The 20746-nt window shown below is 39.2% G+C and overlaps 1 protein-coding gene across 2 annotated transcripts in view; it reads left to right on the top strand.

The window, feature by feature from the left end:
• Window positions 1-955: 955 nt before the first annotated feature.
• Window positions 956-20746, top strand: part of ASCC3 (activating signal cointegrator 1 complex subunit 3) — a 281426-nt gene continuing 261635 nt past the window's right edge. The window contains exons 1-3 of one of the 2 annotated variants that reach the window (XM_040551468.1): window positions 956-1341; window positions 16265-16408; window positions 18191-18341. In XM_040551468.1, coding sequence (XP_040407402.1) covers window positions 16319-16408; window positions 18191-18341 — 241 coding nt within the window. In that variant the 5' untranslated portion in view covers window positions 956-1341; window positions 16265-16318. Of the gene's footprint in view, window positions 1474-16264; window positions 16409-18190; window positions 18342-20746 lie in introns of both variants that reach the window. The other variant, XM_040551467.1, reaches the window with a different exon arrangement.

Raw genomic sequence — 20746 nt, 5'->3', positions numbered from 1 at the left:
ATTCCTTTGCAAATTTGAGCTTTGTAGAGTACATCCTAAAGGTAGCTTAATGGTAACCTGCATTATTAAGTATCTCTATATCACTGTTTCTATTACAAAACTATACTTTTTTTGCATCTACAAATGGAAGTATTACCATGTGGTAAAATTTGCCTCAGTTCTCCCTCTGATAAGAATAAACAACTTGATTTCTTTAGGCTGGAAACTTGTTTTTATGTAATGTATTTCAAGAAGTCAGGAAAGAAGGGTAGACCTGGAGTATTTGGTATGCGACAGCTTTGACTCACAAGTTTTTGATGGCACTTCCTGTTACCTTCGGGAAAGCAATATGCAGATGACAAGGCCTTAGTCTCCATGAAAGATCTGGGCTCAGAAAGAGTATAACACAATTCCTTAAAAATATAAACAGCATATTAGAAGAATTCATGAGTATTTGGAAGATGCTCTTGTTTTTAATTACATATAACTTTAGCTTAGAGATCCATACACTAGAAATGTAAAATACTGTATTTATACTACATATGCACTCACTTTGAGAATATGGTTGTAAAAATTATACTAAAAAAAAAAAAAAAAAAAAAAAAAAACAACAAACTTAAGTATTCAGCATCTAATTACAAAGGATTAATTATAATACTTTTTCTTTGCTAGTCCTGCATAGTTTCACTATGAAGATGTTTTATAACATGATGACCAAAGTAGAACTGGTAAAAATTGGGAATCTCCTGTGTTTTTATTAGTGAAACACTACAGCCAGTTCCATGCAGCTATCTACTAAATCCAAGCTATTTATGATTCCTCTAAACTTTGTGTGATTTTTAGCAAGGGCCAGAGTATGTCACTCTTTTTTGGGGGAGTGTGTTTTTGAATACCTTCAACTGTACAAATAAACACAGACATATGCTTTTTTTTTTTTTTTAATGAAAAGAGTACTTCATCATACACAAATGAAAGCCCTCCAGTGACCTTAGAATAAATCGGTGTCGCATGATTCATACGAACAGAAAAGATACTTAAAGATTCTCAATAAATTATCTGAATGCTAAAAATTATCCAGTTGGAAGCCTCTTGGAGCCCATTAGTACTTGCACAGGCATTCAAGCACTTCAGAGTGAGCATCATTTTTCCACTCAATTTAGTTTGGCCCTAAGAACGTATGTTCCTCGCTCTTCTTTCTCCCTCTGTCTGCACAGCCTGCTCTTTAGCTCCCTTCCACCACGGCGCCTTGGGATCACCCCGCTTCTCAGGAGCGCGGGAGAGGGAATGAGGCAAGCGCACAGCGACGTAAAAAGAGCAATGAAGAGGGAAACCTACAACCACGGCACCCTACACCTCGGCAAGGTATGGGTCAGGCTGCCATGGGAGCAGGGCCAAACACCATCAGGGGAGCTCGTCGCCCCGCCCGCTCGCTTTACGGCAGCGCCGCGCCACGCCGGCTCTTTGCGGCAGCGGGACGGGCCGGCCGTCAGGCAGGTGCGCGGCCGGGGGTCGGGCGGCGGCGGCGGCGGGAGGGGGCTGGCGGGCGGTGGCGGGCCGCGACCCCGGGTCTCGACCCCGGGCCTCGGGGGGGGACAGGCAGCTTCGGGGCGGTGGGGCCGGCGCCGGGTCTTCTCCCGACCCCGCGGAGCTGACGGGCACGGCGCGGTGCCCTGGCCCGGCAGCGGTTGGGCGTCGTGTGGCTGCGGCCCCGGCGTGGTGGTGGAAGGCCGCTGGCGAACACCGGCCCCCTCCTGCTCTGCTCCGCTCCCCGGCGGTTTTAAGCCGGGTGCGGCCGTTGGAGGGGGAATAACGGGCGTGTTGTCAAGTGGGAAGCGGCGCTGGTGGTGTTGGATAGTTTCGGTACTTAGTACTGGTATTAATAAACTCAGAGCACTGGGAACAGATAAAACCGAGTGTTGTGGAGTGTTTTTCAGGTACTGTTGGGTTCATCGTGGTTGGTAGTGGCAGACTGATGGCTTTGATTGTAAAACGTGTGGCTGTCACTAGTGTCCTACAGCTTACCACTCAGGTGCTTCAGGAGAGCCTGTTGTGATGGAATTCACAGAACCATTTATTTGAGAACTTTTATCAGCGTTGAATTTTGTTGTTTTCCACGTACTTAACATCTGTACAGACCCCTTTCAATCTACAGGCTTTTTCAACGACTGACTGTAAAATAGTACAGTTGAAATGGAACCAGTAATTTTCTGCAGAGTTCTGAAGATGCTTATTGGTTTTACTTTTTTGTTACCTTTACTTTTGGAGTCCATTCTGAGTCAAACTTAGACTTGACTTGAGGTTTTAGGTTTAGTAGAAAAAAATGTTAGAAATTCCGTTTCCGGAGGAGATGCTCCAAGACATATCCACAGGGTAGGTTACAGATACATATTGTTAGGAAAAACAAAGTAACTCCCTGTCAGTTTGGATGCAAGCTGGCTTTGATCAGAAGATCACATTGTATAAGTGAGCTGCTGAGTTCAATTAAACATACTCTGCTTTTCAGCAGACACCATAATAAAAACAATTCACTTTGGATCTGACTTGTTTCTGGCCATAGTAGAGTGGCCTTGTACTGTCCTGGATCTAGGTGTGTAAGTGTATGGAGGAACTCTTTTCCCCTTTCTGTAGGGACACTGGCACAATCCCATCTAGGCCATCAGTGCTTTGTCGTGGGACCTTTCTGAATTGTGTAATTTACATGTTAGACCTGATCAGTCTTCTTGAGAAGCTAGCTTGCCTTTTGGAAGATATCAGAGCACTATTATATGCTTTTCTACTGAATTAGAGAGAAGGTAAGAATTATATTGTCAAATGCAGTATTTTGTTCAGCAGTTCTATGTTTATGGAGGTTTTTTTGAAGCCAAACCTGAAGTGGTAGTTATGTAAGTTACCTGTTTTTAAACTAAGAAAGGGAATGCACACTTTTATTTTCTTATTCCTTCCCTTTTGCAGCTGTTGCATATATGTTTGAAAGCTATCAAAGCGTTTCTCTTTCCAGTAACTTAAATAACTCACATTCATTGAATCTTTCCTAGTAGCTAATGTTGTCTAAGTGGCTGGTCATTGTTGTTATCCTCCACTGCATCTTTCTAAACTGATATGTTTCTTTCTAGAAACTGTGTGCATAACAAAGATAACAGTGCTACAATGGAGTCTTAATACTGACTCATGGAAGGAAGATTTCCTAGTAGTGTGTTTTTAGTAACAGTTGGTGAAGTCAGAGTTGGGTGTTTTTTAGTCTATACAGTCTTTATTAAATCAAATTATGCTTTGATGTGTAGAGAAAATTAAAACCAAACTCTACTCTGTAGTTCGGATGTACTTGCCTAATTAAAATCCATTTAACAAAAGATTTGTAATGTATTTTTAGAAATTTGTTAGAAATGTCATAGACGAAGTCTGAGCTAAGAAGAGAAGGAAATAATGGTTGGACCCACAAACAGTTTGAGAGTCATGAGGTTCCTAAATCTGAAATTACAATCCTTAGAATCTCTGTTGTCATCTGACCCCATAGCTCTCTGCTTTCAAACAAAGTATTTGTCTAGCATGGAGTTCTGTCTTCTGTAGTGGCCAGTAGCAGTTGCTTAGGAGATGTGCTGGTGGAAAAAAAAAAAAAAAAAAAAACATGCAGTGAGAACTTGTGCATTCATACAACCTTTCAGCAGTCAGTGCTTTAAATATCTGATGAGTTGCCTCCAAGTCATCTGGTTCAATATCTACGAAGTTATCTGAGTTCCACTAATTCATCTAATCCTTTCTTGAGCATGCTTGAACTTCCAGTCTTTTTGGCATCTTGTAACGATGAATTCCTAGATTTAATTATGTTCTGCATAGGAAAGGCATTCCATTTGAAACTGTTTTCAACCTAATATTCAGTTTTATTGTGTACCTCCTTATTCTTACATGTATATAAGAATATATATGTATGTAAATGTTCTCACAATAGTCAGTCATTCTGTATTTACTCATTCTTGCTTTTAAAACATCTTATCACACTATAGACTTGAGCAATTTTCATGTTTGTTGCAAGCACAATCCATACAGGGATTTACTGTCAGAGCATTCTTTATACTCACCTCTCCCTGAGGAGTTTGATCTTTGTTTGCACAAAGGATCTGGCTCGGTTGGAGTTAACTTTTATCATAGCCATAACACTTTGGATTTATGGTTAAAGTGGTGTTGATAATGCACGAATGTTTTGGCTACTGCTGAGCAGTGCTTGCACAGCATCAAGGCTTTCTTTTTCCCACTCTGCCTGCCCAGTGAGTAAGGGGACACAGTGATTTCTTTTGCTTTTTTTTTGTGTGTGTGTCTGTCCTTTGCCTATTAAACTGTCCATATCTCAGCCATTATGAGTTTCTCATTTTTGTTCTATGTACTTTCTCCCCTGTCCCACTGAGGGGGTGAGCAAGAAGCTGTGTGGGTTCTTGGCTGCTGGCTGTGGCAACCCAGCACAACGCTTTGTGCAGGCATTCAAAAACGTGATTGAGGGAAGCAGAGCTTGGGATATTTGGTTCTGTGGTAACAGTGCTTATTGAATTAATCAGTGGTGGGAAAGATTCCTGTGCCTTCTGTTCCTTGAGGTTATTCTATTAAAATGGCATAGAATACTCCACTTGAAGTTGTATACAACTTTGCATAATTTTTTGAAAATCCATTAGGCTAGAGAAAAAGTGAAGACTTAGGCAACAATGTTCTGGACTGCTTGGGCATTTATTAGTTTGTCGTTGCTGAAAGGGCAGTTGGTGTCTTCTGTGTAGTATGTTGTGTTAAAGCATGGACTACAGTTTGGTGGCCAGCCTCTAGATGAGCACGTCTCTCTGAGATGTGAAGAGAATCTTGTGCACTTTTTTTGACTTGTTGAATCTTCTTGATGCTAGAGGCGAACATCTCTAAGAGGCAAATGGAGAATTGTTATATGTGATGTATTCTAGGGAGGGATAAGTTGCTGGCTTTCTCCTTTCATTGTATACAGAATTTAGGATCGTGGGTTAGGGATATGTGTTGCACACCTCCCTCCGTTTTCTCAACTTTTATTCTCTGGCATGCGTTTTCTCTGAGCCATTTGTTACTCTTGCTTGCACAAAGTCATATTGAAAGTTTGACCTGAAAAAGAAACTGAATCTCATGTTACAGGCCTCGATATTAGTCGTAGGCTGGTCATAAAGTAAGAACAGATAATCATGGACTGATGAGTCAATGACTGAAGAGCTTAACAGGTAATCTGTGAAGTAAATATCAGTTTTCCACTTGTAAATCGGATTCTGAGGAAGTTATGAAAGTAAGTAGATGAATTTGCACGATAGTGACTGTGGTGCACTCAAATATTTCCTAAAACTTAAGGACAAACTATGTCTACCACTCCTTTGAAACCAATAAGGACTGCTGAACAGAATTGTTTTGTGAGTCTGTATTTGGAAACTGGATTCTGATTAATGCATTAAAGAAATATGAATATTCTTAGTCCCTGCTGTAGGGGGGAGCAATTTGTCTCTTCTTTGAAAGATTACAAAAAAGTAAAGAGAATATCTGAAGAATTCACTTTTCCATTTCTTTCAAGAAATTGGTTATTAATGATGAGTTGACCCTGGCCAGCAGCCAAGCACCCACCCAGCCTCTTGCTCACTCCCCTCTCCTGTGGGATGGGGAGAAAATAGAAGGAAAGCAAGAAGACTGGTGGATCAAGGTAATGGCACTTTAATAAGGAAAGCAAAAGCTGTGTGCCCAAGAAAAGCAAAGAGAGAAATTCATTCACTGCTTCCTATTGTCAAGCACCTGCCTGACACTTTAGGGCAAGTAGTGCCTCAGCACATGTAATGATTGCTTGGGAAGGCATGTGCCATAACCACGAATGTCCCCCCCCCGTTCTGCACCTCATTTGCCTGAGTTTTTATTGCTGAGCATGAGATCATAGGGTACAGAATATCCCTTTGGATAGTTTGTTTCAGCTGTCGTATCTGTGTCTGCTCCCAAACTTGCTGGGGAGGGTGGGGAGAAAAGGCTTGATGCTGCGCAAGCACTGTGCAGCAGTAGCCAGAGCACTGGAGTGTTGTCATCGCTGTTTTAGCCCCAAATGCAAAGTGCAGTACCGTGTGGGCTGCTGTGAAGGCTTATCTCCACCCCAGCCAGACAGCACATGCTACTGTGAAATTCTGACAGGGGACTGATTGTGTAAGGAAGGGAAAATAACTGGGCAGGAAGGAGGCAGAATATCGTTGGTAACTCTGAAAAAGATAATATATGGTGGGGAATACAAACGTGGTGATGTCCAGCCCTAATGTTTGGAATTTTTACGGCTATGGAAAAGTTAGAGTGAAGAACTTACCTTCACAGGTACCACTGCCCTGCTAAAAATTGCAGGCATAAAACTGCTTGGCCCATTGACAGGGCGCAGAGCTGCTGCCTCTAAAGTATGAGCATAAATAAAATGCTTGGTTATGTCATTTTCTTGTTAGTATGGCATTGTTTTGTTTTTAAGGAGTCTTTAAAAGTTAATTCTTTAAATCTGAATGCAGTTTGTATATCTGGCATGCTAAATATTCATGAAAGTTCAAAAGCTTTTAATTATGAAATAGGTAAATCTTGACTCATGTGGATATTTCTTACAGTACAATTTGTCTAAAACATTTTAAGGAATTTTTCATAGTTTCTAACAGAATTTGACTGTGTAACTATTTCAAAAACTTCACAACTGGCAACAAACCTGCCTTAGCCTCACCGTATTGCTAGAGACAAAATGGGGCTATTTTCCTCCTCAGTATGTCAGCCAAGATCCGTAACACTGTGCATCAATTTTTCTTCTCCTGCCTGTGTTCTCATGGAACAAGCATACATTTTTTTTACGTTCACAAGATGTGTGAAGAGATAGTTCAGTCTTATCACTACAGGAAACCATACAGGTGGCTTTTTCAGAGTAGCCTCTTGCAACACTTGCAAACCCTTCAGGCAGTCAGCCCAGGAAGAGTGGGCAGCACAGCTGTTTGTTTCAATTTTAGCTTGCAAGCACTGTAATATTACAGGACTGTAGCACTTATTATTTTTCATAGTTCTTATTTTAAAGTGTAATAGTAAATTTTCAAATAGGAAGCTACCATTTGCTGGTCATGAAATAGCTGAGGTGCTGTTTGAAGTCCCTGCTTAGTATTTGTGCGCTCAAAGGAAGACAATGGACTCTCTCTGATACTATTTCATTACAATATAAATCTACTCAATAGGTGAATGTTGTTTACATTTATTTATGTATTGTAAAAGCCTACCTTTAAAGGAAGTATGCATGCTTTCAGGCTATATAGATATGCTTAAAAGGGTGCTTCTTGCATTTTTTGTACATTTTTAGGCTAAATTTTTGGCCATTTTTTTTCTACATCCTAAAGACGTTAAATTATTTAAATATGGGATTCTTATGTTATAAATAAATAGTCATTTATATTTAAGCCAAATAAAAAATTAACCAGTATCAGTCCTTGGGACAGCTTCTGGTATGTCTGGTATAACTTTGGGTTTCCCTAAAACTCTCTTCGTAGGGCAGCAGTGTGTTCCTGCTGTACGGGAGGAGGAAAGTCTGAAGAGGGAGGCACCCCTGAAGGTGACTTCATTGCTGGGGTGGTTTGGGCCAGGCTTTCAGCTCTTCCTCAACTGGAAAAGCTTGTCTTGATATGGTGATTTTCAGAATCTGTATGCTTCTGTCCTTTACTTCAGTATTTGACCTTATTATGTCAAACAGCAAGCTCCATTTTGAATGTGAATCTGCCTTCCTGATAGGAAAGGCAAACTTCCATGGTTTTAACCTTCAAATTGGACTGGGGAAAGTTATCTTGGTTATTGTTTCATTCCTAGGTAGTTTTGTTAACAAGCATGGGATTCTGTGTATGCTTAACTCATGACGTTTCTCAGGTAATTAGAAATTGCTGGGAACCGCAAATCTTTGGCAGTTGGATACACTGGTAACAAAAGCTGATGGAGACTTTAGGAGGAATATTAGACTGAGGGTAGTATAGTGCTAAAATCTACTCAAACCTGAGAAAATTTACATATGTATATTTGAGATACTGAAACAGGATTTAAAACACAGTAGCTCAGAGAGTAATGTTCAGGGGATGCTTATCTGGTCTGTGACGTTTACTTAGTCTTCTGAGCACATTCAGAATTAGAACAGTTGTTAAGGAAGTGAACTGGGCAAAATGCACAGCTTTCAGCTCTCGATTGCTGTGTATCATTAGGAAAGCATTTACTGTATCTTTGTAATGAAATGTGTACACGATCATTGTGTCCTGATGACAATTTACATAGATGCTAATAAGAAAAGTTGCCCTACTCAAATATTCTTGACTGTCTGGGGAGGTTTACTGATGTTGCTGTCTAGGAGAGTTTTACTCAAACTCCGTCATAACTTTCTGCCTCTCTTTCTTCTCAAAAACTGTAACAAGTTTCAATCAGGGTGCTGAATGGTAGAGAAAGTAAAAGTTGTTTTTTTTTTTTAGAAAAATGTTACAGACATTATAAAAAAATAAATGAATGTAATAAACCCAAATGTTGCTAACTATAGCAAACAAATTACACAGTATTACTTGCATCATTTTAATTAAATTAATACGTTTGTGTGCGCAATTGGTTATTTTTATTTACATGTAATGGATCATTTTCTAAATATTTCTGTATTCTTCATTACTATCATTGATGAAAATTCTGACTCACACAAAAGGTGCTGGAGATAGGATTAACATATTTGTAGCTGATAGTTCTGGGAATTATTCATTTAGTGATAGCCAAAGTTGGCCAGAACTTGTTTCCTTTGAGAGTCAGTTCTGTATTTTTAGTACACGACAATGAAATTAGTTTTCTTGTACATTACTTAGCAGTACTGTAGAATCTATAGCTTCTTTCTGAAGTGGTCTAAAAATCTGCATATTTCTGTTTTGAAAAATAATTATGCAGTTTGTTTTGAAGTACTTGCTTTTTTTTTTTTTTTTTTAGATTGTGCCAGCATTACCTGTATTATTACCAGTTTTATTGATGAAATCACTGAACACAAAAATGTTTTAATATTCTCTGTAAATGAGAAGTCCCGCTTCGGTGCTTTCATAGAACAGTTGTTCTTAAAGATCAAATGTGAATCTTGGTTTCAGTTGTACTGTGTTTGTACTACTACGATGAGTTGCCTGCTAGGTGCAATGATTTTTATTAACCATAACTAATTGCTACAGAAGCCCTTGACAAGGCCTCTTGATATATGTTAAGACAGTTAATTCAAAATTGACATCCTGTCTTTCCAAGCGATATGAACTTCCAATGACTTTTCTGTGAAAATCAAGAGTTCATTTTACACCATGAATAAAGCACGAATTTTGTGATCCATTTCTCATGTAACTAAAGATATCTGCCACTTTACCTATAAGTCAGTGCAATTCTTGGACATTTTTTTTTTGGATGATGAATTTAGCAGTGTATAAAGTAGCGATGTCATAAAGCACCAGAGAGAATGTTATTTAACCAGCTTGTTCATTGTGAGTTTGGTGGTGACACAACTCTTCCAGTCAACGTTAGGAAAAAAAAAGGTTTAGCCAATGATTAATCATTCTCCGATGGTTAATGTGACTTTTGTCAAATGAATCTCAGAAATATATCTTCCAAGTCTGTAAGAGTTTCACCACTGATGTATGTGCACTTGTCCATATATGCAGATTTTTTTTGTCTTTCAGGTCAGTTTATCAAAATCACGTGTGATACCAAACATACATGTGCAACAATGTGGTTGGTTAGATGTGCTCTAGTGTGTTTGCAACTTCTGGATGCTAAGGCTACTAATACTGGTTCTCTTATGTTTGTGCAGTGGCACGTTAGCTGTGAGGCCACTCAGTTTCTAGGACTGGGAAGAAGGTCAGTGCTTCAAGGACACCTGCATTAGATGTTCGGTTTATTGTTTGATAGGAACATAGCTTTCTTAAAGTTGATGGCAACTAGTGGGTGGTTATATGCCACTTAAAAACTATTTTCTAGGTCATCCCATAATACTGTTTTGATTTTAGTTTCTGAAATAAGTCAGAGCTTTCTCAAGGTTATTTTTGGAATCTTACAGCTTAGGATAATGTGCAGTAAGAGAGCGATCGTACTCATACCACCTCTCTGTTGTGTCCTGAATACTAGTGTACAGGCAGGGTCTTAAGTAATAGTGTACTTGACTTGGTCTTTTGTTTTATTGTACTGAGATCCTTCTAAAATGGTAAAATACCTGTGCTTTTCTTAAAAGGAAAGCTTTGTACTTCCTTCAAAAATGTCTGGGGGAGATGCTCCAGATTCAGAATCATTCAATTCCAACCTTGAGGCCTATTCAAAAAGTATTTTGAAGTAGATTAGAGTTAATTATGTAGGATAATAATGGCACTGAGTGGATAATAAACTTCCAGTTATTTAGAACTGGAAGATAATACAGTATTCGGGGGATTTGTTTAATTGTCTGTAAATCTGGTAAGTGATTCAGGTGCTTAAACACACACCTGTTGCTGATTTAAAAACCTCATGGTATTTCATATCCTGCACCTGTTTCTGAGCGCATAGACACTTCCCGAGTCATGCATCATATTTACTGGCCCATGCAAGTATCTTGGGTATTGTAAAGGGTCTCAAATGACTATGCTCAGGGACTAAATCTCATCCAGGTTCCTGTCATAAGCGAAGCTTGAATCTTCCAGTATGATTCCAGCACAGATTTTCAAAAACATTTTCACACTTAGTTGGTTTTGCACAGAAGAATGTTGGTAGACGTGTCTCAGCGCCCTGAAAGAAGCAGCTCTGCGTAGTACTTCTCTGTAAGCATTGTAGTGTCATCTTATAAGTGTGTTGTAAACACAACTGCAGTAGACGTGTGAGGTACTCTAATAATAATAAAGTACGTATGTACGAGTCCAGAGATTCACATAAAGCTCTTTGGGGCAGTATTCCAAATGAGAATTTCCCTGTACAGATTCCATGGTTTCATAACTGGGATGCTTGTTGGGGATTCAAGATGAGAACAGTAGATCTTCTAACAAAGAATTTGTCAAACTTGGTCTGTACTGGAGCTGAGGACTGTTTCTGCTTTCCAGTCTTGTTTCTAATTGCTTAGGAGCTTGGCCTCAGACCTGCCTAGAAGCAGAGTTCAGTTTGATTATTATTTGAGATTAATCTAGACAGGTAGGCAAACTTTGAGAGTATGTGTACGGTTTGTACCTTGTTTGGGGTATGTGGCAAGGTTTTGGTAGGAGTGGGGCTGCACGGGTGGCCTCTGTGAGCAGAGCCAAGGAGCTGTCCCATGTCAGATCAAAGCCAGCTCCAGCTGTCTCCAAAGGGACCTGCTGCTGGCCAGAGCCGAGCCACGGAGCAGGGGAACAAAAAATTGTTGTGTGACAGTAGGTGGGAGAGAGAAGTGAGAAAATGTAAGAGAAACAGCCCTGTGGACACCAAGGTCAGTCAGTGCAGCAGGAGGTGCTCCAGGTGTGCAGCAGAAGTTCCCCTGCAGCCTGTGGAGAGGCCCCTGGTGGAGCAGGCTGTCCCCCTGCAGCCCATGGGTCCCACATGGAGCAGATCTCCATGCTGCAGCCCGTGGAGGAGCCCCCTGTGGAGCAGGTGGATGTGGCCTGGAGGAGGCTGCAGCCCATGGAGAGAGCCCCTGCAAGAACAGGGCATGAGAGAGTGGCTATGGTAGAGTTCAGCTGCCCACCAGGATAAAAACACCACATACCTCCAGTTATGTTTAGGGGCCAGTATTAGAAACCAGTGGTTCCTAGCAGTTGTCTATGTTCATGCAAAATTTTCTGTTATGCACAGGAAATGTACATAATTGCACAGTGAAGTTGATTCTATTGGTAATTCTTTCTGTTAATTTGTCCGGTTGCGTAAAGGTACTCACTCGGGTTTTTATAGATAGTGTTTAACCAATCTTTCTAGAAGAGATGGAATATTAAAACTCTTACCTGTTGCAATTATGATGTTCCATTTAGAGGCTTCTTGTGCAATGTATTTGCACAAGAACATTGTCTGGTATGATTACTTTCTGGTTCTTGTTTTTCTCTTTGGGGTATTGAAGGATTTTGTGATGTGTAGATGTATCTATTCTCTCCCTTTATATAATATAAGGTCAATTCACCCTTCCAGATCTGTTTCACTAATGTTTTGAAGTAAAGTGTTATAAAAGAACACCTTTTGATATCCTGAAAGGAGTAATGTGCATACCTGAAAGCCCTTCTAATGGGAGAAGGGGAGGGGTGGATGGCATATGGAGGCGCTATTCGGCTTCTTCATTGTGCTGAAGCATTTGTTTCAATTCCAGCATTGACTGAGATGAATGGCATGTATCAAGCAGCCACGCTTTCTTCCTGAGTACATAACCCTTAGTCTTGACATTTCCCTTTCAAAGACTGACCAGGTCTTGAGTGGAGATCAGCAACGTTCAATCCAAACAACTTAAAAGAATTCCATTATGATATCTGTTCCTTTTACAGAAAACTAGATGTCTGAAAGTATACAATTGTTAATACATGATATAGCACAGTTTCTATAGGTGCAAAATACAAAATTGAAAAATATTACTACTGCAGTATTTTGCATTGTCCTGCCATTTACAATTGGTGTCCTAGGTCCCATTAAACAATCATTTTCCGTAGCTGTCAGCTTTATTGCTAGGTGCTGTATTTGCACTGTTTATATCAAACATGCTTGGATAAGAAGTTTAAGTGAAGTGAATCTAATACAAATATCCTCATTGTTTTAAAATCTTTTCTTTTTCAGCTATCATTTGTATTTTTAGCTTCCTTTTCATCTGAAATTATTCCACTCTGACAAGTGAAAGAGAAAATGTCATTTCATTCACCTACTATTTGGTCCACAGAAACCTGTTAATAATTGCTGGTGCCTTTTTTCTTCAAAAAAGAAGCCTCCATTTTTCTTTATAATGTTCTTTGATTAGTTTAGCAACCAGTAGTAACTTCTGGTTTTATAAATAGAAAAGTTTACAGAGACAGCAAAGTTTAAATTTATAGGCAATGTAGGCAAAAACTTGGTAAAATGGCTTAACATTCCTTAAATAGTATAAATAAAATGACTGCTGTGAGGTTTTAAGAGACATAATGAGCTACTGGGGGCTACAGCAGCTGGTGCTTCAGGATAGCCTAACTGCTGATTTTACCTGTGATTCTTTTAATGCTATGTTATTCCATCATTTGTAAGCAAAGATTTTTGTTCAGCTTGGTAATTCAGGTATGGCATCTGAGCAGTCCCTTTCTCTTAGCCCTACCTTGAGGCTGTCTTGCTTTGTTAAAGAGTGTTGGAATTAAAACAAAAGTTTAAATCTCTTTGACCGTAATCTCTAACATTTCAGTGGAGAAGACTGAGATGGTTCCATTACTTGCTTACAGAAAAAAATAGGAAGGCCAGGAGTGGGAGGAAAACTTAAACGGTGAAAATATAAAGTGGAAAACTTCTCCAGTAATGTTAGTTAAATTTGTAATAGTGATAACAATGTTTTTAGATTTTTAAATTTAATGGGAAAAAAAATACCTGCTGAGATCCATATTTACTGTTAGGTTTATCTTCAAACAATAAAATTTGAATGGTTTCTTGAATTCCGTTTTAGTTGAGTATAATCTGCTTTTATCTTTTATTTTTCCATGTAAAAAGTTTCAAAGTTAAAATTACATTTCTTTTAAAAAGAAGTAAAATAAGGTTTAAAAGATATTGCCTTTCATCTTTGCAATGGTTTACAAAGGTGGATATTACTTTTTCTGCCTTACAAACAGAACTTTAGTGGAAAGATAAGTTTGTTTGTTTTAAAAGAGAGGAAATCTGAGATAGCACTAGGTATCTTTGAACTTCTGTTCCTTTTCCTAAAAAAATATTGGCAGAATGTGTCTGAATAGCTCTTATTTGATAGCAAAACACAATATTTTTTTACCACATAAGGTTATATTGGTCTCAGTGTTGAATTCCCGTATTACTTGTCCCTCTACAAACATACAAAAAGGTGACTTTTTTGTAGGGAACAGGCAGGGGCATGGTAGTTCATCTTGCATCTCTATATACGTGCCGTGGCAAATAGGATTTAATTGCTGCTACCTTTTAGGTCCTTGTTCCAAACCCAGCAGAATCGTTTGGTAGTACAGATGTTTCAGATCAAGCTGTGGGCAAATGTGTTCACTTCTGTCAAATCAGGAGGATTTTGGTAGCCTTAAGGTGGTTGTGGGAAGACAAGCAGTAGCTGATCCAGTCTAAAGGCAGGTGTATGTATCAGGAAGCTTTATGTGAAAACAGCTGACCTATTATTATTATTATTTATTTTTTTTAAGAAAATGTAAATTGTAGGTGAGCATAAAGCAGAATTTATTAATGTGGACTCAACTATGGGGCTTCTGGGCTGGATTTGACTGTCTGACTGAGTCTGTGCTCAGGGAGGTATGCCCTTACTCATCCTCTTAGGTACCAGGTATTTTATTTCAGAAAGTATTAAATACTTAATAAATGAGGAAGAAATATTCCTTTAAAAATTGGTTTCCTAGCAAATGGACCTGCTGGAGAAACTTTAAATCTCTTGAAAATTTGTCTGAAATGTGAACTTTTTTTTAAAGTGGATTCTGACTTCCATAAATTACTGTGCATGTTATTTCAGAAAGGGTAATTTCAATAATGTACAATAATATAATTTTAATTTTCTTATTGTAAAGGACCATAATTCTACAGAAAAAGGTATTTGTGTTTAGGTATAAAATAAATAGGCAATATGTCATCTTAGCAGCTAATGGCAATGCTGTTGTTGGAGCAGTTTGAGTGATTTCCCTTTTTTGTTGGGTAGGACGAGATTCCCTCAAATTTTGGACACTAGTTCTCTGCTGTGGTTATAATGATGACCATGTTTTCATTAGGAACTATCCTGGCATGATGTGACATGTCATACATCCACTGAATGTCTTTAAAAAAAAAAAAAAAAAGTTGCTAGGCTCTGTCTGCTTCTAGGCTTGAATGTAAACATACCCTCTCTGTCCCCTTCAAAGGGTTGTTGTTGTGTTTTTTTTTAATGCTACATTTTCACATTCTGTAGCTTCATATTATAGCACCTGTCTCCAGAGTATCAGCTGTTGTGACAGCTTTTTACAAAAAGCAACTTAATGTTAGGTCGCAAAGCAAAGGTGCATGACAAGTCAGTGACATTTCTCTGTCTGTAACTGGAACATTGCGTCTGGATTTGCTTTTGTGCTGTATTGCAAAGTTGATAGCTAAAATACAAATGGGGTCATTAGATGAAGAAAAATGTTAAAGATAATTGGATTAAAGCAGGGAGTTGAGTGCAGTATGTGAACATTCAAAAATCTTTTTAGCAATTCTTTTTTTTCAAAGTTATTTAATTTCTGGATGGCCGATGGTCTTCAGGCATGCTAAGAATGCTACAGATCATTAGGTTTGTAATGGTATCATTAATTGTTTCAAGAATAATCTAAATCTGTATCTTTCTGCTACCACCAGAAATTGTAACTATGCATTAGAGTTCATTAAACAATTCAGCTATGGGCACCTTTCAAAATGAAGCAACTTTGAGAGTAGTTTCTGTAAAAGGCTTGGAACAAATGCAAGTTCAGATGGAGAACAGCTGTTTTGCTGTGAGCCCGTTTCACGTAAGAAATAAGAATGTGCAGAGGTGGGCTGTAGTCCTGTAGAGTACAGTGCTATGTGCGTGCTTAGCTGTGAGATGAAAACATCCTGAGGCATTCTCTTCCCAGTTTTCTGGTGGCACTTTTTTTCTTTTTCTCTTGTTCAGTGATACATGTATTATGATCCTTTTTTTCCTTGATTTTTCTTTGTTTTTCTGTTTAAAAAATTGTTAAGCAGTCCTCAGAAAGGATGTCCCTTCATCAGTGCTGGAGGCTGTTAATGACCTGAAAACCACCAGTGCATGCTGGTTCAGGGGAGACGTTCACATAGGTGGTAATCACTTACTGCTGTTTGGAGCTGAAGTTCAATTACCTAGATTTCATTACGGTACTCTAGCGTTGGTAGTGTTAAAGGAATAATTGCCACTGTGCCTCATTGCTGATAACTTTAGGGAATAGGGACTAGAACATGCTGAGTAACCACCTTGCGTCTGTGCCTGTCATGTCCCTTCTCTTGAATCTTGCTTGTAAACGTTTTTGAGAGAGGTTTTTCACTTCTTTAGTCATGGTGCCAGCCAAGTTTTGTTTGCTTAAAAAGGTCTTTCAAGTTTCTGATGTGAAATTGTATTTGTAGCATTAACAAAGCCATGCTATTTCTTTTTGTTCCCATCTAGGTGCTTGAACGGGGATTTAATTTCTTGTTCTATGGATCACTGAGTGAGTAACAGATGGCCTTGCCTCGTCTTACAGGCGCTCTACGCTCCTTTTCAAATGTCACTAAACATGATGATTACAATGAAGAATTAGCTGACTTAACGGTAAATATTTCTTTCTTTTTCAAAGTATAATTATAAACTATTAGTGTATATAGTAAGAATTGTGTGGTGTTTAGAATAAAGTTAGTGGTGATGAATTTAGGTACTTTTTTATTTTTGAAAAAATAATGCAATAAAGTAATGTATGCATTGTGGGAATATGTGAAATGAACTTGGAATCCAGGGATTTGGAAATGAAAGTTTTCTGGAGGAAAGTAAATGTCACACCCATATGCAAGAAGGGCAAGAAAGAGGATCCAGGGAGCTACAGGCTGGTCAGCCTCACCTCAGTCTCTGGGAAGGTGATGGAACAGCTTGTCCTGGAAACCATTTCCAGGCACATGAATGAGAAGAAAATCATCAGGAGTAGTCAGCATGGATTCATTGAGGGGAAGTCATACCTGGCCAACCTGATAAGCTTCTTTAATGAAATCACCAGCCTGAAGGGTGAGAGGGGGATCAGGGGATATTGTCTTCCTGGACTTCAGTAAGGCCTTTGACACTGTCACCCATAAGATCCCAATAGTGAAGCTGTTGAAGTATGGGCTGGGAGAGCAGACAGGATTGAAAACCGGCAGAATGGCTGGGCCCAGAGGGCAGTGGTCAGTGGCACAAAGTCTAGTTGGAGGCCAGTAATGAGAGGAGTACACACAGGGGTCAATACTGGGTCCAGTTATATTTAACATCTTCACTGATGATCTGGATAATGGGTAGAGTGCACACTCGGTAAATCTGTGGATGACATGAGACAGCGGCTCACCAGAGAGACGTGCAGCCACCCAGAGGGACCTCGGCAGGCTGAAGAGGTGGGCTGACAAGAATCTCATGAAGTTCAATACAGAGAAGTGCAAAGTCCTGCACATGGGGAGGAACAGCTGCAGGCAACAGGACATGCTGGGGGCCAGCTGGAAAGCAGCTCTGCTTTCCAGAAAAGGACCTGGGAGTCCCGTTGAACACCAAGTTGAGCATGAGCCACCTATGCAACGTCGCTGCTAAGAAGGCAAACAGTATTCTTGGCTGCATTAGGCAAAGTATCACTAGCAGGTCAAGAGAGGTGGAGTGCTGTGTGCAGTTCTGGGCCCCCCAGTGCATGGACATAGTGAAGAGAGTACAACCCAGGGCCACCAAGATGGTCAAGGGACTGGAGCATGAGGGCAGGGTGAGAGAGCAGGGACTGTTCAGCTTGGAGAAGAGAAGGATCAAGGGGATCTTAGCCATGTCTAGCTGAAGGGAGGATGTAAAGAGGACATAGCCAGGTTCTTTTCAATGGTGCCCAGTGCCAGGATAAGAGACAGGGCACAAACTGGAACACAAGAAGTTCTTTCAAAACATCAGAAAGCACTTATTCACTGTGCGAGTAATGGAGCACTGTAACAGATTTCTCAGAGAGGTCGTGGAGTCTCCCTTCTTGGAGATCTTCAGAAGCTGCCTGGATGTGGTCACGGGCAACATGCTCTAAGTGTCCCTGCTTGGGCTTGTGGCAGATGAGCTCCAGAGGTCCCTTCCAACCTCAACCATTCTGTGAGATCTCTATAGAATTTGCAGGAGTTTGGCTTTCTGGAGAGTTTTCACTGGAACCAGTAAAGTAATCTGTGTGTATCTTCCTCTTTACATATTCTCAGGAAAGAGATAAAAGAACAGGTAATAGAGAAGCTCTTTGCAATTGTTACAAAATACTGATTGCATGCAATTGGAAAAGTTTGTTTATCTAATTTTTTAAAGTAACCTCCATATACCAATTTGTAATAATAATAAAAAAAATATTCAATTTTTTTGCATTTTCAGACAAAAAGATCAAAACTACATGAACAATTGTTGAAGTCTGATCTTACTTGGAAGAAGATAATAAAATTTGTTGATGACAATTTAGACAAAAAAGAATACCAAACTGTAAATGGTGATTTAAAAACTATACTACAAGCTGCAAAACAAATAGGTAGGTTTTGGTTCTCTAATTGTCTAACAATAGTTTTGGTTTTTGTACTTGTACTTGCATACTGTTGCAAATTCAGTTCTAGCTTGACTGTAGTCTTGCTCTGATATATCTTTGATGCTTCAGTAAATCTGACAACTATATGCATAATTTGGTTTTCTGTTTTTATTTTAAAATATGATTCTGTTTTTATGCACTTTTTTTGATAGCATTGTTGTGTGATCCACCTTATGTAAGCAAATGCAACAGCTTTTGGCATGGCAGTACATGGAGGAAGGAACAATCTTGGTGTTATCTGCTTTAATTCTGAAAAATTGGGTGCAACGAGAGAGGTTTTTGCTTTAGTGAGTCATCAGAAGAGACATTTCATGTATCTCTCAAATCTCTGACAAACAAGTTTTAAAGTTATCTAAAGATGCACATATTCTAAACTTCATCTGCTTTGTGGTTCATTTTTTCCATGTAATAAGCATGGTGATCTGTTAGTTTTACAAATTTGCACTTTTCTTTTTAAATACTTTTTTTAATACAACAGTAATAATTGTGCTTGTAGCAGAATTTAACCTCTTCAGGCCAGTAGTTAAGCATGTGGCTGCCTGTCTTTCTTTAGAGACTGTTTGTCTATCTAGGACTGTCTATCTTTAGAGACACCTCTAGGACAGGCCACCTCTGCTTCAACACGGGTACCTCTCTTTTGGTGCATGTCTTTCAGCTGACACTGGTGATACATAAGGTTTTGGGGAAAGCCATGCAAGGTATGGTATGAGCCATCTTTGGGGTAGAAAAAAATCTGAGGAGTGTTACTAATGAGGTTTAGGCAGAAAAGAAGTAACTTATTAATGATGAAATATCTACCTTTAGGTGTCCAACTAGACTCCTTCTGCAGTCCAAGGGTAGCAGTAAGCTCCCAGTTTAGTCTTTTGTCTCCTGTTTGTGCAGAATGTTTGTGCTTCACTATGTCCTAACTCCTGAATGCATGTTTGCCCATTTTTTTGGCTATGGTGATGATGGCTTTCCTGGGATGAAATGTGTTTAGGGAGGTAGCTACAGTATTCTCAAAAATAAATAAATAAATCAGACATCAGGTCACATTGGATGCATGGGACACTTTGGTGTGCGTCTGCTCCATAGTCTAAATGTAGTTTTTCTTGGTTTGCATCAACTGTTTATGTTTAATGTTAACATGGAAAAGGTGCAGTCTGTATTGATAATTAACGTTATCTTTTTAACTTTTTTTCCTTTAGAGAATGTTGACACAGTTCGTGCTCTTTTACTAGCTCTTAAGAGATTTTATTGCTGTGCTGAGATAATAAATGCAGGTTTCAGACACAGATGTGTTGGTAAGGAGGATCCTGTGATTATAGCATTAATATAGCTATTAATGTAGTTCTTTAAAAAAAAATGTTTTGTGCATATGGACTAGAAATGTCTGTATGACCAGCACATTTAGGAATATAGAAAGGCTAATGAGATTTTTCTCAGCACTCCATTTTAATAGCATACTACTGATGTCATTTTTAAGTGATGCACTCTTTTGCTGAGTTCTCTTCCATGAATTGATCAATTCAGATTATTATTATTTTTTAGGATGACATTAGCATGTTAGGAAGATATCAACACCATCAGACTGGAAACAGACACTGACATGGTGTTACAGGGATGCTTGACCAATCCGTCCCACATGTCCCCTTGCTAGCATGTAAAGGTAGCTAACTCCTCAGCCTCCACTCCTCCTGACCATGGTAGCAGGTTTGAAATCTGATATGGTCAGAAAAACACATTGGCTCATTGTTCTGTTTCAGCCTGTGGTGGTCAGTTGCAGGACTGCCTAATGATTACCCCTGCAGAGTTCAAATTACAAGATTAGAATGCTTTGTTCTCCTTCTCTTATCTCTTGACACTCCATTTTGCTGACCTTTTTACCTCTCAAACAAAGAATCTATCTGTAATTAGTTTTTCCCAGTTGGTTTCCAGTTTTCATAGAATCACAGAATCATAGAATGGTTTGAGTTGGAAGGGATCTTGAAGATAATCCAGTTCCAACCCCCTGCCGTGGGCAGGGATGCCACCCACTAGATCAGATTGCCCACGGCCTCATCTAACCCGGTCCTGGGGCACCCACAGCTTCTCTGGGCAACCTGTGCCAGTGCCTCACCACTCTCTGAGTGAAGAATTTCTTCCTTATATCTAATCTAAATCTTCCCTATTATAGTTTAAAACCGCTACCCCTTGTCCTATTGTTGTGCTACATATGTACTCAACCTAACATCATCCTTGTAGATTGAGGGGTGACATTTTTTTTGATAACAGACAGAAATAGGACAGTTTCCAACAACAAAAATAACTTTATTATAAGTTGTCACAAAAATGAATAAAAGCCTTGAAGTCTATTATAGAAACATTATTAG

Source organism: Cygnus olor, chromosome 3 (genome assembly GCF_009769625.2).
Source record: "Cygnus olor isolate bCygOlo1 chromosome 3, bCygOlo1.pri.v2, whole genome shotgun sequence".
In the NCBI taxonomy this organism is placed as follows: domain Eukaryota; kingdom Metazoa; phylum Chordata; class Aves; order Anseriformes; family Anatidae; genus Cygnus; species Cygnus olor.
This window is presented reverse-complemented; position numbering and strand designations above follow the sequence as displayed.